This window comes from Passer domesticus, chromosome 3, assembly GCF_036417665.1.
Source record: "Passer domesticus isolate bPasDom1 chromosome 3, bPasDom1.hap1, whole genome shotgun sequence".
Taxonomy (NCBI): Eukaryota; Metazoa; Chordata; class Aves; order Passeriformes; family Passeridae; genus Passer; species Passer domesticus.
This window is the reverse complement of record NC_087476.1, coordinates 34,693,183-34,719,104: the sequence shown is the minus strand read 5'-3', so window position 1 is coordinate 34,719,104 and position 25,922 is coordinate 34,693,183. Positions and strand designations below refer to the sequence as shown.

Genomic DNA, 25,922 nt, shown 5'->3' with positions numbered 1-25,922 from the left:
CATCTCCTAAGCCTTTGAGTAATTATATCTTCCCTTTAAATCCTCCCCTGTAATTTCAGTTGGATATGGTGATCCTCAATTCCTGGTCCAAAATGCTGTGTTAGAGTTGCCCTACTTGGTTGTAGAAGTTGCTTCATTTTGGTTTGTGTGAAATGGTTCCTAAATGGTGAGAGCTGATGACAAAAGGTGGCACATGTGTGGATTGAACTGGGTTTCTTGTGACAGTCTATGAAGTCAGAAAAAAATCAGTTCTGAACAAAGAAATGTAACAGTCAGGGAAGTTAAATAGTATCAGAAATTGTGAGGAAGCTTTTAAATTCTCACTTGAGGTAGACATACTTTCCTGACTCTTTGATGCAGGCTTTGCTATACAGTTGCCTTCCCCTAGTAAAATCTCCAGAAAAGTTTGACATATAAAAATGTGGGTTTTGTCTTGCACAGAAAATTCTGTTAGTAGCAGGGTAGCTGCTTCCCTTACTGCTCCCAGCTCAGGGCTTTCACATCTGGTGTCCTTACATGTGGGGGGCTTGGGTGAGCTGAGCTGATGGGTGCCACAGGGCTCTGCCAGAAGAGGTGGCAGGGCTGTGAAGGTTGGCAGGGCTGTGTGGGCACTTAGCTGAATAATCACAGTGCAAAGCAAAAGCAGTGTATGTTTTATGTTCTTGGCTTTTTATGGGTTTGTTGGTTTGGTGGGGTTTTTTTGGGGTTTTTTGATGTTTTTTTTTGTTTTATGTTCTTGGCCTTTTTTTCTGGAATGATAAAATCAGAATAGTTTCATGGGGGTTTTAGAATCGCGCTTGGTATTCCTCATTTGAAATGGAAGCATCCCAGATGCTGAAAAATTTGAGAGAACCAAACCCATGCATTTTGGGTAGAGGGACCTTCTTAGATTGCCAAGGTAGCTTACCTGAAGAAAAGAAATTATAAAAAGGAAGCAGCCCAAGCTGCATGCCTGTACCTCCTGCTTCTTGCTTTGCCACATCTCCAGTTAAACCTGATTGAAGTCACAAATAAGTAGCTGTTTTAACTAGAACAGATTTTGATTTCAATGTTCTTTTCTTCCTGCCAAGTAAAATAGAGTGTAACTTAGACTTGGATGATAAATCAAGGTAAGCTGTAATACCTCTTAACTGTGGGCAGTTGTTCTGTGATGGCAAGGGATGTTGCCTATTCTTTCAAGTCCTACCAAATACAATAAAAGAGGCAGAGAATTATGAACTAATGAAATAGTCCTGCATGTGTGACCTTCAGTTTAGTTCAGAAATAATCCTACAAAATCTTTTCATTATGGAGAATATGACCTCCAAAAACCAAGATGTCCCCACTTGCTTTATGCCATTTTGTCTTGGTTGCCTTTACTTTAGATACTGCAATAAAGCATTGCTATTTTTTTCTATTAAAAACTTGAATTAATTAATATTTAAAATATGAAAATAGCCATACTGGGTGGTACCTAGGATCCAAACGCTTGATATCTTCCTGTGAAAGCAATCACTAGCAGAAGCTGAGGAAAAGAGAATAAATGAGAGAAGTACAGAGTGATCCTTCTGCTGAAATGGCTTCTCAGATTCTGGCAACATTTACTGTATGGCCCTCCTGTGCTGGATGTTTTATCCCTGTATGGATTTTTCCTTCATAAGTGAGCCTAGTGGCTTTTTAAACATGTTTTTCCATTTTAACATGTTTTGGCAATTAGTGTCACATTTTAATGATGAGTCCTGTGGAAAAAGAAATTCAGGATTTTCTGTTTGATTTGGTTTCCTTACAGCACCATAAGAAATGTTTGCCTTCAGTTGTCTTTTGCATTTCCTTTCAGACTTCTCTTTTTCTCCCAAATATTTTTTTTTTTTATTTTCTATACCCCCCTTATGATTCTACCCCATTCTTGTTCGAAGTATGTGGAGAAAAACCACACCCTGCTCAAAGTGGTGTTACATTCTGGATTTATACATTGGCACAAATATGTTTTCTGTGACACCTCTTATTTTCTCAGTAATCCCACATGTTGATTCATCTTTTTTTTCCCCTACCACTGATCTGATGTTCTCAAAGAGTGTTTTTCAAACACCACATGAAGAGGGTGTTCTCTTTGGAAGTGCTTGGGTTTGTGTTTTTGCAGTTTTCAGTGCTGTTACAGGAGTATGTCTGAAGGAACAGCATGGCATCTGTACAATTGATCTTGCTACCTCTCCCACTTTGAGCACCACCCAAATATTTTGTGGTTTGCATTCTATCAAAAACAGAACCACAAAAGAGAAGTACTCCACTCCTGAACCTTTAATTTTCAGTGATGCATTGCAGTAAGAGCAACTTGCTGTTGATTTCCTCAGCTTTCGTCTTTCCTGCAGAGCCCTCTTAAGCTGTTAACATCAGGGACCTCATGCTGTAAGTGCCTCCTTACATTCAGATGCACATCAAAGGGCTGTGTATCCTTTTGAAATAACCTGGTTGCTGTTATGGAGAGCAGTAACTTGATTTTACATTCTCTTGGCTCCCCCTAGAGGGTTTTTCTCTTCTGTATTTCTCAAGATCAGGTTTAAATGTAAACAAATATTTTTTTTCTTCCCTTGTTATACTAAAGCGCCTATTGCTCTTGTCAGCATTTAAACTCCAAATCTAAATACTTGGGACAGCTACCAACATCCTAGTTAAACTGCACAAGAGAACACTGAGTTCTTTTGAACCTGGAGTTGCTTTAGTTCAAACTATTTACCTAATTCTGCTGGAAGGGATGCATCCAGACACCTGTTCCGATGCAGTCCCAGATGTTTACAAGCACATGTACAGGGTCCTATTACCCAATGTGACAGGAACTGTGGGAAGTTTTGTTTGTGCTTTGTTTCAAGAATCTTCCTAGAATATTCCCTCAAAAGTGCACTTGCTTTCTCTTTGGGCTTTTTTATCAGTTTTAAGTCTCAGTGTTTCCTGGACTTTCCTGCTGTTTTCAGAACCTCTTGGTGTGTCATACGTGGCTCCACCAGATGTTATCCAGAGCAGAGTTTGTCTTATATCCACATCTGGATCACCCTGAAAGGCTATTTCAAGTCCCCAAATGACAAACAAATTGTAGCTAACGATAGCAAAAATACCAGCTGCCAGTAATTTCTTTCAGAGCATTTTCCACTTAAGGGTTTCAGTTCTGTTCCCTGCACAGGTTAATGTGACAGCTGTCAGAATGACGGGTGCTTGTTTATATTTTAGAAGTCTTTGACCCAACTGCAGTTGTTGGCTGGAATTTATATCTCACAATTAACTATTTGCTAGTTTATGTGTGTCATGGACTTACTCAAGCCTTAAGTAATTTTTATTGTTTGAGTGAGAAAAAGGCGTAATTCCGTACATTTCTAATTCTTGTGTAGCTTCTCCTAATGACAAAGGTGGTTCTAAAAAATGCTGTCTAGGTGGAATAAGCTGTATCTGTGGATTTTGCCAAAGCAGAAACATTTCTTTGCTAAAGACAATATCACTGTCTAATCAAGCTACAGCTGCATCTGCATGTCAAGGTACACATGTTTGTGTTATTTCAGGTTATAGCGCAGCAAGTTACAGAAGAGAATTTACAGGAAGGTCGCCTCTACCCTCCATTAGTCACTATTCAGGACGTGTCACTGAAAATTGCTGTGAGGGTAAGTAATTTCAGCCTTTTGTGCCTTTTTGTCTTCCCACCAGCTCTATGTGGTTTGATTTTTATCACCTAACACACCTTCACACAAGTTGGTTTACGTGAATCGATATTGGACATGCAGCAGTTTCAAAACTAAACTTTAATTCATAAATGTAAAGGCAATCCAAGTACAAGGAGATCTGTGGATCTACAGCGAGTGTGTATGTCTGTAGAGCACAGATTCTTCTGTGCACCACAGTCATGCCAGCTGCACAGCTGAAGAGCTTTTGCCCCTTCATGGTTATCAGTTTCAACTTTTTGTTTGTCCTCTGTGACCTTTTCTCCTAAAATTATTGTTTTCTTTCTTTGTCACCTTACTGTGAGTAATTCCACTTCATATGCCTTTGAAAGAATAACAAGGAGCCTTCATACTTGAAACAGTTTCCATAGCTTCACTCATTCTGTATATTTAAGAAAAGAAAAAATCCCTCACAAAATTCATGTCTTCTTCAGCAAGTAGTACCTCTGTTCTGTAGATGTGAAAATGTTACTTAAATTCCTCAGGCAAAATCAAACTGGCTCTGCGTTTGGCAGAAACACAGTGATAGAAATTCCTCCTCATTTGTGCATGTTTTAGAAAATACAAAAGAAGGAAAATGTTACCAAGTGATTCTTTTTGCCTGTTCACTGTTGAAACTTTATTCCTGAAAATACTTATTCTGGCTCATACAACCCAACCCAAGAGGCCTCTGCCTTTTCCAGGAGAGGAACACTATCAAAATATTTTGGAATACCAAGCATCGGGTATGAATTCAGACCTTATTCAACCACAATAATTATGTGCACAGACCTGAAGAAATCCTTATATAAACACCCAAAGTACTTCTCAATCAAATTGAGTTGAGATTCAGATTAATCCTAGAAAAGAAGTCTTAATAAGGTGACTTGGGGTCTCAGCTTCTCACCAAACTAGAACATTTATGTTTTAAAGAGAGCTAAGGAAAGCAGGAAGAAGAACGTCTCCCTTTTATTCAAAAGAGGAGCATCAAGAGTGTTTGCCAAATAGTTTCAAGTAGATCTTTTCACAGTACTGCATAAAACATGTCTGCCAGACTTCCTTTGTTTCACAGATGAATGTCCAGTCTGAAGATTGTTTCTCAAGTAGGTGATTTTCAGATGTGAGAGGCTACTTTGATGTGTTGAGAGAGCTCCAACCCCTTCTAAACCTAATTTTTGTGCAGCTGTATTTGGATGCATAATTAATTCATTTAGGTATGGTCTGGGTGAGAAAAGAGCCAGCAAATATTTGTATTTCCCCCAGCCATTCTGTGCACTGCATAGGACTATTTTTCTCCCATTAGTTCACTTTTTTTGAAGCATATTATCAAGCTATGGCAAATACTGAACTTCTCTAATATGTGAGGAGCATGGAAGCTTTGAAAAAATCACACTTTTCTTACAGAGCTTTGGGAAGAGCGTAAATCTGGATAAAGTGATGGGAGAAAAGCAGAAATTGTATCTCAGTGCTTGGGGCTTGTGGAATATTTTACCCACCACTGCACAGAGAAAGCTAAGTGCAGAGAGGAGCACTGTATTTGTAACAGTCTGACCATGTAATCCTGTTCAAAAGTTTCCCAAGTCAGACCCACTTAAACACAAACCTCATCCTGTTGTACTCTTACCCACGGGGTACTTACCTGGAGCCAGTGAACACAGGTGACTGCCAGCACCAGAGAGGGTGAAGTCTCATCTTCAATTTGAACTCTTACTTTTAAATCCTGTGTACTCAGATAGTTTATCAGCACTAATTAGGATTTTAATGCATCTTTCCAGCTCGCAGAAGAAGCCTACAGGAATAACACTGCCTCCACCTATCCTCAGCCCAAGGACCTCGAAGCCTTCATCCGCTCTCAGGTGTACAGTACTGATTACAACAGCTTCGTGGCTGACTCCTACACCTGGCCTGAAGAGGCCATGAAAGTGAAACTGTAAATATTTAATGAAGAATGAACAAAGCACCTGCAGTTAAAAAGCATTAAAATATTAAGGTTGTTTCTGCCTAGAGAGCCTAAGAATAGCTAATTTTTTAAGATGCAGAAAACTTTTTCTAATTCACAGTAGTTGGTTAGAAACTCAGATCAAGACATCGTCAATTATACATCAGAAAATAAAAATTAATCTGAGAGATATATTTGTGTTTGGTTATTTTGATTGTTATTTTAATTGAGATATCCTGCACTACAGTTTGACAGATTTTTTTTTAAAAAGTGGTTGGTTATATCTTGAGTCAAAAGTTTTGTCACAAACATCAACGGGACCTTAAGCAGATAAATGGGCATTTAAAAATACATTTGATATTTTATCCATTACAGTCACAGTGTAACTTGCATAATTTGTAAACCTATTATTTTTTAAAAAATCCCAAACTTTAAACAACCATAAGGTTAGAATGTTTTATTCCAGAGAAAATGTTTACTGATCACTCTTGTGTGGAGTTACGAAATGAAAATTTTCTAGAACCAAATCTGCAGAACCTTTTGTTCACATCTAATCAGAACATTTTAACACTACTAACAATAACATTTAACAATACTAACATTTAACATTAGCTAAGGTGATGTCCTGTGTAAGATCAAGGATTTAATTCCCCCACCAAGATAACCACTGTTCTGATCCATTACAAATGTTTGTGCTAATTTCTTGAACTCCATGTTCTTGACAAAAAGAGAGGCATCAAAATGCCAGGAATAGACTTTGAGGAATTATTAGTTGGTAACAATTAACACTCCAAGAAAAATGTAAAATATTTTCTGGATGGTTCTGGAAACAAAGGTTACTAAAACATTTTTTCTACCATCTGTTTCTCTCTAATCTTTACTAGAGAGATTATCTCTAGAAAACCAAATACTAATTTCATTTGTCTGGCCCCTCAGCTCTGTCACAGCTGCAGATTACAGGTCCCAGATTCAGAAGGAGAGGCACTTGCTCCCTCACTGCCTAATGGGAACGTGTCAACATTTTTGCTTCACTGTGCTTTTGGCAGAAGTTATGATCACACAACAGTACACTTATCACAACCTACCACAGTGAAGAAAAATACATTAATCATATTCTGAGCAACCAGAAACACTCTGCATTTCAATGCCATCCTCTGCATTTCAATGTATTGCTATTGTGAGAAGGGTATTAAAACACTTCCTTGTACTTAATTTGAAATAAAGTAATATCTGTTATTTATGTTCTCATCAGCTAAGTGTGCTGAAACACACTTTAAACAGGTGCTGCTGAGTGCCTGGGTGTTGGAGTGGTGCAGCTCAGCAGTGAGTCTGCTTTTATTGCTTGGTACCCCTTTTCACATGAAGGCACTCAGGCACAGAGTGGGAGGTGGTGGGCTGCTGTTCCTTCAAGGTGACTTTTCAGTAGTGTTCTTTAACTATATATTATATTGAAACATATTATATTGATACACATTATATTATACATATTACATTTAAACATGATCATGCATTACAAACTGGAACACTCACCATCCACATCCACACTCAGCACGCTTCCCTGCAGGAAAACACTGCCTAATGAACCATTAACAGCATTGCCTACTACAAGCTGCTGGAAAATTCTCTCCACACTAATTTGACATAGAAAGGACTCTTCAAGTTATTTGTATTTTTATGTCATATTAAAAAAATATATATATGTATAGATAGATAGGGGATTTTTCCTATTTTCTGTATTATACATGTATTTTCTTATGTAATGTAGCGAGGAAAATGAAACTTTGTCTCATCTGACCTATTTTCATTTCCAAGGTGTTTGGCCTAAGAGTGTAAACATAAAATGCCACAAATTGAACAGATGAAAAATTGTTATTAACCGGACCGACACTTTGCCTCATGACATCCTTAACTGAAGAGACATGGATTTGATGGATGAACCACTGGGTAGGTCGGGTGGTTGGTTGTAAAGAGTTGCAGTCAATGGCTCAGTGTCCAAGTGAGACCAGTGGCAGTGGCATTCCTCAGGGGTTGGCATTAACATTGCTGTTGGTGACACGGCCAGTGGGACCAACTGCACCCCCAGCAGGTCTGCTGGTGGCACCAAGCTGCAAGGAGCAGTCAGCACACTGGAGGGAAGGGATGTTATCCAGAGGGTGGGAAATGCAAGCCTTGTGGTGCTGAAGGCTGAATGCAAGGTCCTGCCCCTGGGTCGGGGCAATCCCAAGCACAAACACAGACTGGGTGGAGAGCACCTCTGAGGAGAGGGACTTGGCACTGGTAGAGAAGAAGCTCAACATGAGTCAGTGATGTGCAGTTGAAACCAAGAAAGCCAGCTGTACCCTAGGCTGCATCAAAAGCAGCATGACCAGCAAGCTGAGGGAGGTGATTCTCACCCTCTGCTCCACTTTTGTGAGACCCCAAATGAACATAAAAGGAAGACACAGACCTGCTGGAGCAAGTCCAGAGGAGGGCCACAAAAAATGGTCAGAGGGCTGGAGTATCTCTCCTAGATAACTGCCTGAGAGAAATGGGATTGTTCAGCCTGGAGAAGAGCAGGCTTTGGCAAGACCTTATAGCACCTTCTAGTACCTGAAGGGACCTGTACTACAAGAAAGCTGGACTTTTTTACAAGTGCATATAATGACAAGACAGGGGGAATGTTTTAAACTGTAAGAGAGTAGGTTCAGATGAGATGGGAATAAATTCACACAGCACAGTACAGATGAGAAGACAGAAGTGTATAATTCCCGACACACTGGAATATTTATCACCTTGCAAGTGCTTTGAGGCATGGCTCACAGAGACAACTGCCAGTTTTAGAGTCTTAAAAAATTAGTGAACACGTCTCAAAAATTCATGGCAGTTTAGCACAAAAGCTGGGATTAACTACTTTAACCATTCATCTCAGATGTTAAAAGTTTCCTTTTTCACAGTAGCTGTAAGGCAAAATATTTCAGTGTTAGCAACACCTCTTGCTCTACAGAATTAGAACTCAGTTTCTCTCAATTGTCTGAAAGTTTGCCTTCAACACCAAATAAAATCTGAAAAATGTGTCCACTTTGATGCTGTTTTAGGAATTCTAGAAACTGGCCAAGATCCATGTGATAGTCATTCCTCAGGCCATAATCACCATGTGCCTGAAACTGCAGGTCTTCAAAACTGTGAAAGAGACGAAGGTTATCAATGCTTCCCTCTGTTTCTATATTCTCCACATGCTTGCATGAAATATGCTTCCAGTTGGGATATCTAATAACACGCCAGAACTCCTCACAGTTTTCCTGGAGTCCCTCCACACAGATGACACCAGGTTTCCCAGTCAGGCAGAAGCCAGTCAGATTTAACTTCTTAGCACAGTCAAAGATCTTTTTCCTCAGTTCCTGCCTGTATATGTGATGGCTGTAGATCCACATGCGATGCAGCATTTCCTTAACCCTGACCTCTTCAGGAGCACACTCAGACGAGGCCTGACAGTTTTCCAGGAAGGGCAGGGTGTTGTCCTTCACCCACTGCACAGCCTCACATACACACAGATCTCCTGGATCCAGAGAGCTGATGTGAGACATGAGACGAGTGTTGAGCTGCAACTGTTGCTGTCTATGCAGAGCATCTGATCTGGCAAAAAGCTGAGGAGCCACCTGAGGGTACATATGAGGAAGGAGAACCTGCAATTCCACCTTTACCTTAAAAACAGAAGACACACACAGAGAGAAAATTAATTCTGCAGCTACTGAAAACACACAGGATTCTTCTTCCCTGTCAGAGGCAGATTATGAGGACATGTAATCAAGATTGCAGCATCCTACTGACTGGAACTATTTCCACTTCCCTTTTGTCCCAAAACCCATTCTTTTGTCTGCTCCTCTTCTTGTGTTGCATCATGCTGTCACTTTCACAACACTTCCCCTGTTATCCAGGCAGCTTTTGTGCTGTTCACAGAACTAATGCTATGGCCTGAGAGAAAGTACACAGTTACCAGGGTCATTTCTAGCTCAGTGTTGCTACAGCAGTGACCTGCTGGAGTCAAGGGAGTCAAATGCACATGACTAATGAACTGGAAAAAAGCCCAAGAGTTCCATGGAATGGTGTTTGTGATTGTACCTACTGCATATAGGGACACGTGGCAGGAGTGTTGGAAATAACCCTCCCAACCCAAACCATTCTATGATTCTGTGTGTTTTTTAAGCAAATATTCACCATAAAGAGGAATCAGGATTATAGGAGATGTAAAGATTTATGTACATTTCAGGTCAGGGAGACCTCAAGATTATCTTATCTGATCTTTTATGAGCATTGGGCTGTTGGATTTCTCTTGATTATTCCTACAGTGCCTTCAAACAGAGCACCACAGTTCTTTGGGAACTGAACCCTGCCTCGAGTCCAAGAGCAGGAAAGGATTTATGTGTCCTCAGTGCCTCAAGCTCCTGTAGACTGTTAGGGGTTACTCACTACAGTGCACAATTGTGTGATAGTCCTGTAGAGAGAAGTGAATCATTAAATGACTAATTATCTTTCCAAGTCCCTTGACGATCTGCTGTGGAAAAAACCCCACTACTCCTACACAAGCCGCCCCTCCAAGGCTCATAAAACTTCTCTGTAGTTTGGTGAAAGGGCGCATTTTAGAAAGATACTTAAGCTTGTTCCTAAAGTTTAAAAAAATCATGAGGCCATCTCATTACCCAGTAAATTGTTCTAATGTTTTATTACCTTTGTTCCATGGAAAATGGCTTTTAGGCTGAGTTTGTCTGCTCTCAATTTCTAGCCACTGCATTAGTATGCACTCAGACCTGTGTTCTCTGTGCAAGTATTTACACTAATTACTTCAATCCCTTTCTTCAATCAGTTAAACTGTTGGAACTCCTTATATTGAGAGTTTGGTTCTCTGCTCATAGGCTGGTTTTGGTTTTGTGTCCTTGGGACTCCTCGTAATTGCAGTCTGCCATTTAGGGCTATTTTTACATTATTATATTTCTCACACACATGTTAGCAGCAGCCGAGATTTTCTGTTACTCTACACTTCTCAAAGAGCAAACAAAAATAAGGTGGGTTTTTTACCCCTTTTTTTCCAGGCATCCTTTTGCAGTGTGTGCAGGAGTAAAGACACCACCACCCATGACCATTTCTCCTTGGCAGCTCTCACCTTCGCCTCCCCCACATCGAGGGCGATGCGATATTCCAGCTGCGGGGGCAGGGCTCCCTCAGCATTCCCCAGGTACCGCCGGATGCTGGGCACCGCATCCGCATCCAGACTGAACTCTCCTTTTTTGGGGAACATCGACAGGAGCATTTCCACCTCCAGCAGCTGCAGCTCCAGGCATTCTTTCACCGTGGGAGCCATTGCACTGCCCTCGCCGCAGGCCTGCAACGAGAGGAGAGGAGTCAAGGCCGCGGTTCAGCTCACAGTGGGGTTCAGCTCACGGTGGGATTTATCTCACGGTGGGGTTCAGCTCACGGTGGGGTTCAGCCTCCCAGGGAAGCCCCAGCCGGGCAGGGGGAGCCTTGCGGGCCCCGCCGGGCTCAGGGACGGAGAGCCGCGCTGATGTGCGTGGGCAGAGCTGCATTGTTTATGTTATTTATTTATGTTATTTACGTTGTTTATCAGCACATTCACCCGCTGTTGGCTGGGTGTCCTGGTTCGCCCCCAGCCGCCTCCCCCACCCGCGGCATCAGGGAGAATGGGAAGGGAAAAGGCAGAAAATTGACTGCTTGAGATGAAGGCAGCTCCACAGGGAGAGCAAAAGCCGCGCACACAAGGAAACAAGGAAATGAATTCCCTGCTTCCCATGGGCAGGTGGGTGCTCAGCCATCCCCAGGAGAGCAGGGCCCATCACACCTCACGGTCACTCGGGAAGACAAACAGCATCAGGGCAAACATCCTCCCCTTCCTCCTTCTTCCCCTGCCTTACACACCGAGCAGGATGTTCCATGGTCTGCAATGTCCCCTTGGTCACTCGGGGTCACCTGTCCGGGCTGTGTCTCCTCCCAGGCACCCCCAGCCTCCCCACCAGCCCGGCAGCACAGAAATCAGAAAAGGCCTCGGCTCTGCGTGAGCCCTGCCCAGCAATAACAAAAACATCACATCATCATCATCATCACCACTCTGTTCGGCACAAATCCAAAACACAGCCCTGTACCAGCCACTGTGAAGAAAATTAACGCGGCCCCAGCCAAAAGCAGCGCTCTGGGGGGGCAACTTTATGATCCGAGCGTGCTGTCAGCGAAGCTGTGCGAGGCGGGTGTCACAGGGAGCCCATCGGAGCCCATCGGAGCCCATCCTATCCCATCCCAGCCCATCCCAGCGGGCCCGCGCGCTCCCGCCGCCATTCCCGGACGTTCCCCGCGCCGCTCCCGGTGGGCGGGGCTGCGCCTGCGCGGCCGCGGCTCCGGGCGGGGGCGCGGCCCGAGTGCCACGCGGCGCGCGCTGCCCCGCCCACCCGCCAGCCATTGGTCGGTCCCGCCGCGAGTGGGCGGGGCCGCGCCGGCTCCGTGAGGGGCGCGCGGCGGCTCCGGCGGGATCGCGCCCCGCCCATCCCATCCCGTCCCGTCCCGTCCCACCGAATCCCACCCGGCATTCCACCCATCCCACCCCCCCCACACAGCCCAGCCCGGCCCGGGCCGGCCCGCGCGCCATCGCCGGGGTCCCGAGGGAAGCGGCCGTGCCGGGGGCGGTGCGCGGCCGGCCCCGCCCGCCCGGCCTGGTGCCGTGTGCCGCGGCAGCGCCCGGGAACCGCGCCCGGGAACCGCGCCGGGAGCTGCCCTGGAGCGCCGGGAGCCGCACACGCTGCCCCTGGGCCCGGCACTCGGTGTGCGGGGCTGATGTCACGGTGAGAAACGGGAACTCGATCGCATCCCTGGATCCAGCCGGCTGGGAATCCTGGCTCTCCTCGGCTCGTCCCCGCGGGATCGGCGTGTGTGTGTCTGATCCCGCTGTTCATCCCGGAGCGTGGGGCTCCTTCCCGTTGGGCGGGGCTGCTCGCACTCCAGCCGCGCCGTCCCGATGGATGCCGAAGCCCTTAGGAAGTTCTCGGCGCTGCACCCCAAGCCCGCCGGGCTCACCCTGCACTACGGCACCGCCGGGTTCCGCTCCGAGGCCGGGCAGCTGGACCACGTCGTGTTCCGCATGGGCCTGCTGGCCGTGCTGCGGTCCAAGGCCGTGACAGCGACCATCGGCATCATGGTCACGGCCTCGCACAACCCTGAGGTAAGCACTGCCCGCGCCTCGAACGGGCCGCCGGCTCCGGGGAATGAGGTGTTCTGCTAGGAGGGTGGAGAGATGTGATCAGTTTGTTGGCATCCAAGCTCATCGTAGACCAGACCCTGAAGACATTTGGACCTGCTTAAAGCACTCAGCCTGCCCCCATGCATAGGATCTCTGGTCTATCTGAAGTTACTTTTCCCCTGTGCACAGAAGCAGGATTTTTTTTCTCTTGTGGAAATAGTGTAACACAGGAAACATTTCATGTTGCAATGTAACTTTCTAATGTTGGGAAGCTAGGAGTAACACTGAGAAGAGAAGAACCTTTGAGTAAAATCTGTAAGTTTTAAAAATAAACATGCAAATGCAGTGATTACAAATCAGGCATTTAGACTTTTGCTGCTGTGGGGCATTGAAGGTTATTTGAATCTCCTCTCAGGTAATTTTAATATCCAATTAATTTCACACCAAAATTATAAAGGAGAAAGAGTTGGTTACTCAATGTGCTTGTTATAGTGCTTCTTTGGGGGCTTGTTGGAGGTTTAAAAGAACAGCTAAGCTATTGCATCCCAGAAGTTCTCCACTTTTAAAGAAGCAATGTGACTGAACCCTGTGTTGTCTGTCTTCAAAGAGGTTTTATTAGTCCCCCACTTTTAGACTTACTGTTTTTTGTTCTTCTGTTTTTCTGCTAAGGAAGACAATGGTGTAAAGCTGGTTGATCCTCTTGGAGAAATGCTGCACCCTTCCTGGGAAGAGTATGCCACACAACTAGCAAATGCAGAGGAGCAAGAATTACAGAAGGTGATAACTGAGATCTGCCAAAAAGCAGCAGTGAACCTGCACAAAGATGCCTCAGTTTTTATTGGCAGGGACACCAGGTAAGGACAAAAGGCTGTGGATATATCCTGCTCTTATGGAAGTACCAGTGCTGTCTTCAGGGGAATGGTGTGGGTACTGGGTGGTGTCCTGCACTTTGCAGGTGTTTGCAATCCCTGGGGGTGTTGGCTTTCAAACTTTATTGGGAATTGCCTACAGCAGAGAAAGGTTTGGATTCCTTCACAGTGAGTCTAAATCTTGTGGCAGGAAGCTTGTAGAGTCTTCCACACGTGCTTTTTCTTCCCACAGAGTCCATAGATAAATGCCTTTGCCAGGGTTATCAGATGTGCTTGTTGTTTTCCAGGCCAAGCAGCAAGAAGCTGTCCCAGTCAGTTATAGATGGTATCCAGGTTCTAGGTGGTCAGTACCATGGTAGGTTACACTTCTGCAATTCTAATCTCATTTCAAGTATTTTTGTGTAAATGTGACTCCTTTATACAGCCCTAAGGCAACAGCCCAGACACATTTCCATCCTTGCTTGTAACACTTTTATTTCAGGGTGGTTGCATGGCTTTAAGGCAGGGCAGGGGAGGGCTGTGTTTTCATAAGACAACTTGAAAAATGCCATAGGTGTTTCCTGTACTGCACTTGTCTGCTCCCTGTACAACTTTTAAGCAACAATTAATTTGCAATTCTGTTCTGAATGTTGTTCCTTTTATTTCACACTAGATTATGGTCTGGTGACGACACCACAGCTCCACTACATGGTCTGCTGTCAAAACACCCAAGGGCAGTATGGGAAAGCAACACTGGAAGGTTATTATGAAAAACTCTCCAAAGCTTTTGTGGAACTGGTAAAACAGGTGAATAGCAGGTGTTGTCTTCTTCATACAAATGTACAAAATTAATCTCTTCTGTTTGTTGGCCTGTTTGGGCCTGAAGTTTCTATTCAGCATGCTCTAGGTGTGGTTTCTCTAGGGTAACAGTTCACTCTGCCCCTTCTTCCCTTGCACTTCCCAGCAGTCTCACTGCTCCGGAGAGTTTCAGAGGCACCTGAAGATTGACTGTGCCAATGGCATAGGAGCCCTGAAACTATCAGAAATGAAGCCCTACTTTCCACAAGAGGTGCTAATTCACATATATAATGATGGAACCAAGGAGAAACTCAATCACTTATGTGGCGCAGATTTTGTGAAAGTTCACCAGAAACCACCTGGAGGTAAGTAGTCAGTAATTTTATGTTGCTTTACCTCCTCTGCAGGGTCTGGCAAGGGTCCACATCCTTGGGTAATTGTAGCTTCCTGTTTCTTACTAAGTGACTGCATGAATGGCTCTCCTTGTGCAATGGCAAGAGGGAACAGCCTGGCCAGCTTTGGCACATCTCTGTTAGCCTGAACTGCTTGGAGGAGCACAGCATCTCTCTGACTGGCTGAAGTATGGTGAATGTTAAGCTGGCAGAGTCCAAAGATCAGTCAGGACTGGTTTAGTGTTATTTATTTTACTCCCCTTTGTATTATGAAGGAACACTTTTCCGGGTTCCTGCAGAAGGGCTGGGTTAATTGACAGCTTGGTGCCAGCAGGCTGACTCATTGACAGTGAGGAAAAGATTTCAGTCAGTTTTCTGAGAGTTGTATGAAAGAAAAGCCCTGAACTGGGAGAGCAGGCTGGTTTGGGTATGAGATTATGTGAAGCTAAACTGAGTTCTCCACTGGACAGCTGCCCTCTCACTGCAGCTGCTGACAAAATCTGAACACCAATATGTGGTGTTGCTTCCCCTTCCCATGCTGGCTGTGTACTGGAGAAAGGTCGTGCTGGGAGCAGCACAGTGGCAGGGCCTGCTGGGGATGGATGCTTGTGCCTCCTGTCTGGGTCCTGGCTTTAACTGTGCCTGAGTGCACTCATTTGTATGCAGACCTGTGCTCTGAAAAGGAAATGTGTTTTCCTAATCACTCACTGAAATAAATTACCTGGTTTTGTTTCTTTTCCTGTCTTTAACTTGCATTTGTAACTCTGTGCACTAGGGCTGGACATGAAGCCCAATGAGAGATGCTGCTCATTTGATGGGGATGCAGATAGAATTGTTTATTATTATAAGGACACAGCTGGCCATTTTCACCTGATCGATGGAGATAAAATAGCAACTTTAATTAGTATCTTCCTAAAAGAACTTCTTGCCAAGGTAACTCTAACATATGAAATGAATGCTGGCATTTTAATTTGTAAAGTATAAAGTAGTCTAAGGAAGCTGTGTTGCTTAGTATGTGGTCTCTTTACATGTACCTGAAGTGAACCAGCTTTAAAAACCAGTCCCGTACCTCACTGCTGTGGCCAAAAAGGGGTTTGGAAGGTCTGAGCTTGAAGAGCTGCTTCAGCCAGACCCAGGAAAAATCAATATGGGATGTACAAATATTTGAACAGAATTCATGTTGTTTTAAAGCTACAGAAGTTCTCAGTGAGCTGGTGCCTCCCTCTAGTACCCAGGAGTTTTAACTGTACATTTAAAAGTTCTGATTTTCTTTCCATTTATCCATTTTGTTTGGCTGTGTGCCTGCTGGACAGTAAAACGTGGTTTATTGTTTTGCTCAGGTGAAACAGGACTTCAAGATGGCAGTGGTACAAACAGCATATGCCAATGGGAATTCCACACGCTACCTCCAGGAAACACTGAAGGTATTCTCCGTGTTTTTTCTAGGTAGTTGACTTTTTTTTTTTAATTCTAAAAGTAAATGCTACTGTAATATGATTGCTAGGAAAATTAAAATCAAGCAAAAATTACTCTTTCAGACCTCCAGTAGTGACTAAATTCTTGGTGGCAAAGGAGATGCAAGAGAGCAGAGCTTAAAAAGTTCTAGTTGGCTTGTATTAATTTAAAAAATGTTTAATTGAATCCCTTGGTACTAAACAGACTGAGGACTTTATAGCTTTGCAGCCAAGTCAGTCAGTAAAGCCTCCTTGATACTTTGACACTGACTTATTTTCTGCAGCAAGCTAAATGTTCAGGAATTGAGAGAAGGTATTCATTATTTCTGTTTGTATGTGAATCTAGTGTGTTCCCTGAAGCTATAAACTAAATTGGGTTTTTCTAGGTTTGGAGTTTATTTATTTAATTAGCCTTTATTCCTCACAGGAATAAATGAAATATTTTTTAATGGGGGTCAGCAGAAATAGTGGAGCATTTTAGCTCTGGGGCTCAGTGGCCATGAAACACGGGTTAGTTTGTAACAGTCCTTCCAGGCTGAGGAAGGTGAGGGTGCTCAGTTCCAGCCTGCTGAGGAGTCTGTGACCTTGTTGTCATTCTCTGCACACCCTTGGGCTGCAGGTACCTGTGCACTGCGTCAAAACAGGAGTGAAACACTTGCACCACAAGGCCCAGGAGTTTGATGTGGGTGTTTATTTTGAGGCAAACGGACATGGCACAGTAAGTACGAGCAGGTAATCCATGTGATCAGCCACTGTGAACAAAATTTTAGTTAAATTACCTGGAGAAGGAGGTCTTTTTATTCTCTGCTTAGTTTTATAAACAAAACTTTTTCTCTTTGTTTGAAAATAGACTTGTTTACTCCTGTCTTTATCACAGCATTGCCACCAGCTTCTCTGTGCTTTAGTGGGGATGGGAATTCATGGTAGCAAACATTAATGCTGGCTATTTGGGCTTAGATGGTACAAGTTCTGTCCTCACTACTGCATATATCCCGGTTTCATCTTGACAAGCTCTTATCTTTTTCTTCTAGGTACTGTTTAGTAAAGCTGCTGAAACTAAAATACGACAGCTGGTAAAAGAGGAGAAAGATAATGAAAAAAGAGAAGCAGCAAAGATGCTTGAAAGTATGATTGACCTGATTAATCAGGTACAAACTGAGTGCTGAAGCACGGTGTTGGCAGTTTGTGAGGTCCTGTCAGGCTGCTGCTGGGGCCTGCTGGAAGTTTCCTGAGGCAGTGCTGCCTCCGTGCCTCTCTGCTGCAGCGTTTCTCGTTGCTGTTGCAGACGGTTGGCGATGCTGTCTCGGACATGCTGGTCATTGAGGCAATCCTGGCTCTGAAGGGCCTGACCGTGCAGCAGTGGGACGCGCTCTACGCCGACCTTCCCAATCGGCTGCTCAAGGTCCAGGTGAGGTGCCAGCCATGCTGGCCCAGGCCACAGCAGCCTCTGGGGACCCTGCTCACAGCATCTTTTGCCTGCACACGTTTTGATAAGCTTTATTTTAAAGCTGAAATTGACCAATTGACCATGAAAGGGCAGAAACAGGCCAAAGAAGCTAGGGAAAAGCCCGGAGCAGGGACAAGAATTTCACTTGAACTAAAATATAAATGTGACTTTTAAAAAGATTAAATAATAGCCAATTATGTTAAAACCCGACCAAAACTTCAAATTTTAACTTAAGAAATTCCAACTTTCAAATTAGAAAAATCTTGTTTTTTCTAAGGCCTCTGCTTGCTGGGCAGCTGGATTTTTCTTGCTGTGCCACTTTGAACACTTGAATGTTCAAGCTCTTGCTTCTGTGTCCTTTCCAACATTCAAAGAGCTAAAGCAGAAGGTGCCATGTGGCAGCATTCTGTCAGACACAGTACAGAAGCTCTGGGCTCTGTCTGAACTGGAGGAAACAATTTAAGTTTCTGATTTACTGGGAGGAGCTGTAGCTTCACTTCAAGCTGACCAGGAAGGCATGTTCAGAACGGACCTTTTTTTTAAACTGAGCAGCTGACACCTCTCAAGACTTGGTTAACAGATGCTGCAGGGATGCTGGGGACCCCAAGTGCTTGAGTAGCCCTTTATTAGCTCCCAAACTGAACTCTCCAGGCAGCACCTGCATTTCTGTCTTCCCTATTTCTGATGCCGCAGGTCGCGGACAGGCGCGTTATTGACACAACAGATGCAGAAAGGAGAGCACTGACGCCCCCGGGGCTGCAGGAGAAAATTGATGCCCTTGTAAAGAAGTACAAACTGTCCCGGGCGTTTGTCCGTCCGTCAGGAACAGAGGATGTTGTCAGAATCTATGCGGAAGCAGACACACAGGTCAGAGCTTGACTCATTTAAGGGCTTGTTCACATTAAACAATCTTCTGCCTAGCAGGGGGTGATGAAGGAAGTCTATTTCCATACTTGTCATTTAATCACACTTAACAATGCTACATTTGGAAAAAAGACTGTCATCACAAAAAGTTACTTTGGATTTTCTTTTATTTAGAAAAGTAATGTTTAATGTTCTCAATGTTTATCTTCAAAAGGAAAATATAAATGTTTATAAAGGCAGATTTAACACCAGATGATTTTGAAAAGACAACCAGCCTTCTGAGAGCTCAGGGTTAAAAAGGAAGTTACCAAAGCAATCCTTAACTACACAATTTTGTAAGAGGCAAAATAGAAAAAAAATTCTGGCTGCTAAGTTAGTCCAGATCTGAACTTAAAGATGACAGCAGAAGCAGTGGTCTTGCTCTCCCCACTTCACATGCTCCTACCTGCTTCTCTCTGCCAGCATGATGGCAGTGGCTGGTACAGAAATATAGGGAGCACATTTCCAGGAAAATGCTTGCCATAATATCATGTATTTGCTCTATTCTTCTGATGCTGACAGCAGCATGACTAACTGTTCCTACATTCCACAGGAGAATGCAGATGCACTCGCCCATGAAGTGAGCCTGGCTGTTTTCCACCTTGCTGGTGGAAAAGGAGCACCACCCCAGCCTATATAATGAATGGCAGTTAAAGCACACAACTTCCCTTCTCTTTTAAAATCACATTTTTTACCATGTGCTGCTGGGCACAGAGCCAACCCTTCCTGGGAGCAGCAAGGATTGATCAGAACTGAGTGGAATATCACTCTCCTTATTCTTAACCTCTTTTAGCAACTTACCTCTGAATGAGATGCTCTTGCTGTTGAACGTTCCCCTCCCCAAGTTTGTCTAACTTCTTGACAAGCCATGGCCATGTCCAGAAGGAATTCTGCCCCTCCCTGCCCCAGCCTAGTTCATTGTCACATTGTGCCTGGAATCCAACACCCCCACCCTCAGAGCACTGGCCATGGCTGCATGAGCAGAGCTCTGCTGTGACTGTGCTCACAGTGGCTGCTGCAGGCTCATCATCCCCACCTTCCTCCCAGTAGCCCAATCATCTGTGGGCAAACAGTGTCAGACAGAGGCTGGCACTAGTCTTCAGATTCAGTTCACCTCATTTTGAGGGGGAAACAATACAATGAAAAAGAATATTTGCAAATAATAATCTATTATTGCAATATTATCTTCATTAGATACTTTATGACATGATTTAGAAAGTGATTTTTAGTAATAGTATTTATAATCACACTTGAGAGGGAAGGGACAGAGACAAGTTTGTCTTCTGTGGCCTTAACTGCTCCCCAGCACCATGAAGGGGCTGGGCCAACAGGATGCAATGTTTTAAACACACCAGTATCCTCCTTGGCATACTTTGGTTCAGGGTGTCTACCTCTGACAAACAGTTCATTGTAGTCCTGTATTAACTCCTGCCATGCTCCATAATAGCATTTTACAGGTTATTAAATAAGCACAAGTTCCAACAGATCTTAAAAAAAAAAAAGACAAAAATAAATTGGAAACAAATTGAAAAAATGTGCACCTTGTATTTTTTTTTCATTTTTTTTTTAAAGACAGAACTCAAGACAACAAAACATTTACTGTAAATAGTAGGCACCATAATCAATATGAGCCACCAATATTTAAACTTGATTCAGGCCACATCCAGCACTTCTCTTATTTACAAATATTTAACTTAAATACAACATTAAGTATTTCATTACATACAAAATAAGAAAAGAATACTATACAACTGGGAAAGATACAGTATTTCATTTAGATAGTTATACTACATATAGGCTGAGTAGTACCAGTTTGGTTCATGATTTTATGACACCTTCAAGAAAATCCTTCTCAACCATTTCTTCTATCTTCTGTCTTGCTTTGCTGGAGAAGGTCTTGAGGTTCTCCATTTTTATGTCCTTACTTGGAAAACAGTTAGGGTAAAGGACAGGGCTCCCTGAGTGTCCAACACATCTGCTTGTGACTTTGCTGTTAAACACTTGGCTGAGTACATTGAAGAAAGGCAGGAGCTGCTCAATGCTGCGAACGGTGTAGATGGTTAAAAGCAAGTGACCTGGTTCCCAGCTTAGTGTTTTCCCTGAGCCATCCTCCTCCGGGTTTTTCTGCAAATACAGAGACGTGGGAAATAATGCAGGACAAAACAGGAAAAGGACAGGTGAAAATGAAAGACTGATGCATAATACAGTACTTTTCTAAAGTCCAAAACCATTTGTCCTATTCACAAAACACACCAATGCTGAAGTGGAGCTTCCAAAGCAGGTCCTGTGCTCCCCCTCACCATGCCCTGCAGAGGCAGTGGCTGGGAGTGAACAGTGTCAACTGCTGCTGATGGAAGAGTCACAGTGAGCATTCAAGTCACTGTGACTGTGACTCACTCACAACACCTCAGCCCAGGGCTGTCCCAAAGCAAGGCAGCCCCACCATGCAGCCCTGTGGAGCTGCTCCCAGGCAGCATCCTGTGGGCAACACAAATGGCCCAAGCTGGTGACAGCTGGAAGTTGTGAGCTACTTCAGCTGCTTTCCAAAGCAGGCTCCTCTGGTGACACACACTCCACCAGCTGATACTGCCAGCATCAGTGGTGATAAACCCCAGAGGAGGTTAAAATAGATACAAAGCATTTTCACTTTGCAGCTTGAGAGCAGAGTTCTGGGGAAGGGCAAAAAACAGTCCTATTATTAGTATCTCAGATAACACACACAGACATTCTGAGGAACATTTGAAGCTGTTTTCAGAGGAAAATGGCTCAGTTACTCATTGTGTATTCTCAGAAGAACTCAGTTGTTATATTCCTTCCATTTCATGAGGAGAATGTCAAAGGAAAGAATTTCGGGAACCCCACAAGCAAAGGCAGCAGTCACACACCAGGTGCCCACCAGCAGCACCAGCAGCAGCACACTGCTGTAACCCTGCTCAGGGCTGCCTTAAATATCTGCATACTGAAGTACCTGAGCACCAGCATCCAGGTTCTTGTACAGTTCTTCCCTCTTTCCTTTATCTCTGAGTCAAAAACCATACTCAAATCTAGACACTAAGGTCCTATCACCACTAGAAACACCTTGTTTGTACTGTTACTGACAAACCAGTACAGAGAGCCATTCTACCATGAAGTAGAATTCCAGCAGTACTGGATTTTATTCTGCAAGGAAGGAGAAAAGAAGCACAAAAGGCTTCACCAAGAAGAGCCACCTGTGGATCCAGCCCTGTCCCAGTGCCCTGGTAGCACCTGTGGCTGAGGCAGGGGGTCCACCTGGTAATGAAAGAAGAATGAAGGGCAAAGGACAGCAGTGGGAGCAGAGCACAAGGTAAGGATCACTGACTGCACAGCCTTTGAGCAAATAGATTTTTTTCATGATACTTCATGAAATACAGGTACTTCAGGTACAGGTACAGATACTTCAACAAATACGGGATTTTGCCCTTTAAATGAAGCAACTGTCCTGCAATTGAGAAGCCTACAGGGCATCCATTTTGGCAAACCCCAATTATGTTTAAATTCAGTATGAATGTATCTGGTGGCTTGGCTCCCTGCCACAGGAGACCACTATTTGAGCTTTATAAGTCTTCTGAAGAGAAAGGCTCACACCAAACCACAGCAAAGAGAAGACTAAATTTCCAACACAAAAGGAGTTGTTGATGTCTCCTTCTTTAAATGAAGCTACTAATTTTTAGAGTTTTTCCTTAAAAACTTATTGTATTAAGGAGGAGAAGTTTTTTCCATACTGTTTCTGTACAATGCTTAGCATTATCCAGTGGTGACAGGATGTGCTCCCAGCACACACCAAGTGTCACTGTCACACAACAGCCAACCAAATGGGGTGCATGTGCAAATTCCAACTCTGAGCAATGAAATACAACCTGTCCAAGCCATTTCCTCATGGCAGTATTGGCTAAGAAAACATCACTAATTCCATGGATGCTTAAAGTGACAGTTAATTTGATGGAGACCAACCAGAGATTGTGTGTTTCACACCTGCAGTTTGACAAAAATTATTTTACGATTTAATTTTATAATGATTTGCAATCATAATTCTTCTTAGAACTAACATCAGCTTTTTGTAATCTATTTTGTACAGGAAACCAACTTTAAAACTTCTCATTATTTAAAATTAAAGTTATCTACAAAGATAAGGGTTCTTATACCTCAAAATTCTCTCAGCTTTGTTCTATAACAAATCTGATCTTAGTTCTTACTGAATGCTACATAGTGCCCAGGGCCTTGAGATGATGGTATTATTATGGCAAGCTTATTTCACAACTCAAGCATCAAAGGCCACCCTCACCTGATGCTTGGCCATCTCCATTCCCTCCAAAACCATCGTCTTAAAGTCCTCCTGTTTGTCCTGCGGAAGGAAAGAGGAGAACTTTCAGACTGCATTTCATATATGAAAAGAATACTCTGCCGTGAAGGCCGTGCCGTTGCTTGGTTGGGTGCTGTGCTTCAGCTAGAAAAATCACCCACCCCGACAAGTCTGTGATCCAGAAATGGCAGACTCAAGCTAGAATGGCCAAGACACTACTAGAGAAAACCAGCACTGCCAGTTTGTGCCTCTGTTTATTTTCAGCACTGCCAAAGGAGGTATTTAGGCATATTTCCCTCAGATAACAGAGCCTGAGCAACACCATACTACATGAATCTAAACATGAGTCAGAATGCCCTGAAGGAAAATAAGGATCCACTCCATTTTTGTAGTTATTTTCTAAAACCCCACAGCTATATGTAACAGTATTCTCCTCTGCATAACGAGGACATGGCCTGAAGTCAATATTCATTATCTCGTGTTTATCTTAACATCACACACCTACCTATGGTTCAGTGTGCAACTGCTGCCATGACTAAGGGGTTCCAGAAATTCCAGGAATTTTTCTGAATTCTTAAAGCATACTGTGTAAGTCCTGACTTCAGGCATCTATCTCAGCATACTTACCAGCAGCGTGTATATTTATAAATCACACGTGATATATAAATTCATGCACAGAGATCACTGGGAGTGTGAAAACTTTCTAACAGATACTACATTCAACACCAGGGTTAGAGGCTATGCCTGAGGAGCAGGCAGTTAAAACTCATTTCTCCTTTATACATGCAAGAAGAGAAATTTAGTCTCATCTTCATGGTTCAAAAATGATAAAATGCAAAATGCAGATATGCTTCAGACACTAGTTTTATCCCCATAATTGTGAGCCTTGATTCAATAGATTCAATAGTTCAGCTCTGCCTGCAATTAAGTTATCCCAAAATTTACTGTAGCCACTTGTATCTCAGTTCCTTTACTCACTGAAGACACTGGAGACTGTAAATGCAGTAGCTACAGCAAGCTGTCAGTGTTACAGACCTGACAAAGCCATCTATACAGAGAAACTGGAGAATAACAGTTCAAAACTTTCTGCCATAGGAGGCTTTGCACTTCCTCCCAGGCTCACCTATCAACATTTCCCAGTGAACTGCCCCCAGGGGGGCTCTGTCCTCACAGCAGGAGCAGCAAAAATATCTGACAGTTCTTACTTTGTGGCAGCAGAAGGGATCTCCCTGGGACAGGGCTTGGCCAGCTTCCATTGGCTGCATCAGCAGAGCAGGCCTCCAACCCCACAAACCGGGGCTTTATTAATACATCCCATGCACCAACATAATGACAACCCTCATTCTGTTCCACTCTTCCTACTGTGCAGCCAAGATTTCCCCAGAACTGTTTCTACTCATCTCCTCCTTCTTCTGTTCATCACAGTCCCAGGCTCTGCTCAGTCTCAACGCTTTTAGTTCTGTCAAGTTTAAGAATGCAACAGTTTTTTAAAATTTTTTGATTGTAATTTACAAAACTGGTTTTCTACTCCAAAAAAGTAGGTAGTCAAACTAATATCTACACGTATGACTGGCTATCTGAAAGTGATTTTATGTTGAGTGTTTATGTTATTATCAGATAATGGAGCATATTTTACTTTTTATTTAAATAATACTTTTAATTTAGAAATCCAAAGTCAGTGATCATAATAATTTTGACCATAGCAGATTATAAATTTTTCTGTAGTCTGATTCATTTTGGGGCTTTTTTGTTTGATTTGTTTGTTTTCTATACTTACATGTGTTTTTTGCCTGATGTTGACTTGAGATTCTTCCAGCTAGAATCTCCTACACCAGAAAAAAAATCTGTTCTTCATTGTTAAAAAAATTAAAATATTCAAACCCAAACATTGCTGTGTGTTATTGTACATGAAATCTTTCTGTGAAAAGAAAAAAGCAACATACCTTTGCTTTTTTCCGCAGCAGCTTTGCCAGACGCACCACATAGGGCTTGAATTCCCTCTGATGTGTTCCTTGTCTCCGTACTTCCAAGCCTGAATCATCTGATGCTTCTGGAATAAAAGCCCAACGATACCTGCCATGAGATAACACAAGCAGATGTTATCCATACTGAACATGCAGGCTTTTCTGAGCAATCAAAAATATGAACAGATGAGGAAATCTGGTGAAGTATCAGAGAAGGAGGGAGGAAAAAAGAAATCCAAGTAAACACTCAGAAGAAAAAAAAAAAGAAAAAACATTCAACATTAGATTTAGAAATATTACAGGGCACAATCTGACACAGTGTGCACAAATCCTTCCAGTCTCCAACCCACATGAGTGTCTTTTAAACTGCAGGAAATTAAGGGTGACCCAATGTCTACAGAGCTGTGCCAGGGCAGCAGCCCCCACACAGTCACCAGAGTGCAGTGTAAAGGAAGAGGCATGATAGTTTATTTTGTCCTTCATGTCCTCTCATTCCCAGGATCTCCAGCAAATGCCAATTGTTTTGCATTCTTTTTTTTTTTTTTCTAATTAAACAGGATTAGAGAGGCACTGAGGAAATTTGTACATGTGCCCACTAGTGACCAATAAAAACCTATGGGATCCCCTTTATACAAAGGTTTGTTGCCACATTTTCCAGACAGACTGTGCCAGAGTAATTTAAGCAAGTCATGCTGAGATGACATGCAGTCCTCTGCTCTCATGCATTACTCACTGAGATGGGTGGGTGTATTTTGAGTTCTTAGGTATTACTGCAACTAAGTACTTAAAAAATGAAATACTTGAATAAATCACTACTACTAATGATCTCTCAAGTGTGGCAAATCTCTCGCCACAGGCTAAATCAAACCAGCTTGAACTAATTTGATATGCAGCATCATTTGCCATGGGGACCACTCAGATATTGTGAGGGAACAAACTGTGGGCTGCCCTGGCTGAAATCCAAAGAAAGAAGGGAAA

General features: G+C 43.3%; 4 protein-coding genes across 11 annotated transcripts in view; 2 read left to right on the top strand and 2 right to left on the bottom strand.

Moving 5' to 3' along the window:
- Positions 1-5,793, top strand: part of ME1 (malic enzyme 1) — a 154,033-nt gene extending 148,240 nt beyond the window's left edge. For all 5 annotated transcript variants that reach the window (XM_064412539.1, XM_064412540.1, XM_064412541.1 and 2 more), the window contains exons 13-14: positions 3,528-3,626; positions 5,438-5,793. In XM_064412539.1, coding sequence (XP_064268609.1) covers positions 3,528-3,626; positions 5,438-5,596 — 258 coding nt within the window. In that variant the 3' untranslated portion in view covers positions 5,597-5,793. The remainder of the gene's footprint in view (positions 1-3,527; positions 3,627-5,437) is intronic.
- An 82-nt stretch (positions 5,794-5,875) lies between these two features.
- Positions 5,876-12,049, bottom strand: RWDD2A (RWD domain containing 2A). Of its 2 annotated transcripts, none has more exons than XM_064412551.1 (3): positions 11,509-12,049; positions 10,739-10,957; positions 5,876-9,281 (listed from the first exon to the last, which is right to left on the bottom strand). In XM_064412551.1, the coding sequence occupies exons 2-3, from the start codon at positions 10,934-10,936 to the stop codon at positions 8,604-8,606; spliced, it is 876 nt and encodes a 291-aa protein (XP_064268621.1). In that variant the 5' UTR covers positions 10,937-10,957; positions 11,509-12,049; the 3' UTR covers positions 5,876-8,603. The 2 variants fall into 2 exon arrangements, with proteins under 2 accessions (XP_064268621.1, XP_064268620.1); XM_064412550.1 differs by having other exon boundaries at positions 11,733-12,044.
- Positions 12,050-12,300: 251 nt separating this feature from the next.
- PGM3 (phosphoglucomutase 3) lies at positions 12,301-20,193 on the top strand. 3 transcript variants are annotated; one of them, XM_064412545.1, is made up of 12 exons: positions 12,301-12,799; positions 13,487-13,671; positions 13,974-14,041; positions 14,339-14,472; positions 14,633-14,828; positions 15,631-15,788; positions 16,196-16,279; positions 16,929-17,027; positions 17,341-17,457; positions 17,595-17,717; positions 18,450-18,623; positions 19,213-20,193. In XM_064412545.1, the coding sequence occupies exons 1-12, from the start codon at positions 12,596-12,598 to the stop codon at positions 19,297-19,299; spliced, it is 1,629 nt and encodes a 542-aa protein (XP_064268615.1). In that variant the 5' UTR covers positions 12,301-12,595; the 3' UTR covers positions 19,300-20,193. The 3 variants fall into 3 exon arrangements, with proteins under 3 accessions (XP_064268615.1, XP_064268614.1, XP_064268616.1); XM_064412544.1 differs by having other exon boundaries at positions 12,303-12,799; positions 14,630-14,828; XM_064412546.1 differs by having other exon boundaries at positions 12,675-12,799; positions 13,491-13,671; positions 14,630-14,828.
- Positions 18,770-25,922, bottom strand: part of DOP1A (DOP1 leucine zipper like protein A) — a 61,896-nt gene continuing 54,743 nt past the window's right edge. Inside the window, exons 37-39 of the mRNA XM_064412552.1 lie at positions 24,924-25,053; positions 22,963-23,022; positions 18,770-20,783 (exon numbers count right to left, since the gene is read on the bottom strand). Coding sequence (XP_064268622.1) covers positions 20,478-20,783; positions 22,963-23,022; positions 24,924-25,053 — 496 coding nt within the window. The 3' untranslated portion in view covers positions 18,770-20,477. The remainder of the gene's footprint in view (positions 20,784-22,962; positions 23,023-24,923; positions 25,054-25,922) is intronic.

Coding starts and splice junctions, on each gene's coding strand:
- RWDD2A (XM_064412551.1), bottom strand. CDS start 10,936: ATGGCTCCCACGGTGAAAGAATGCCTGGAGCTGCAGCTGCTGGAGGTG. Junction 9,282..10,738: donor TCGATGTGGGGGAGGCGAAG/GTGAGAGCTGCC, acceptor TCTGTTTTTAAG/GTAAAGGTGGAATTGCAGGT.
- PGM3 (XM_064412544.1), top strand. CDS start 12,596: ATGGATGCCGAAGCCCTTAGGAAGTTCTCGGCGCTGCACCCCAAGCCC. Junction 12,800..13,486: donor CGGCCTCGCACAACCCTGAG/GTAAGCACTGCC, acceptor TTTTCTGCTAAG/GAAGACAATGGTGTAAAGCT. Junction 17,458..17,594: donor TGATTGACCTGATTAATCAG/GTACAAACTGAG, acceptor TTGCTGTTGCAG/ACGGTTGGCGATGCTGTCTC.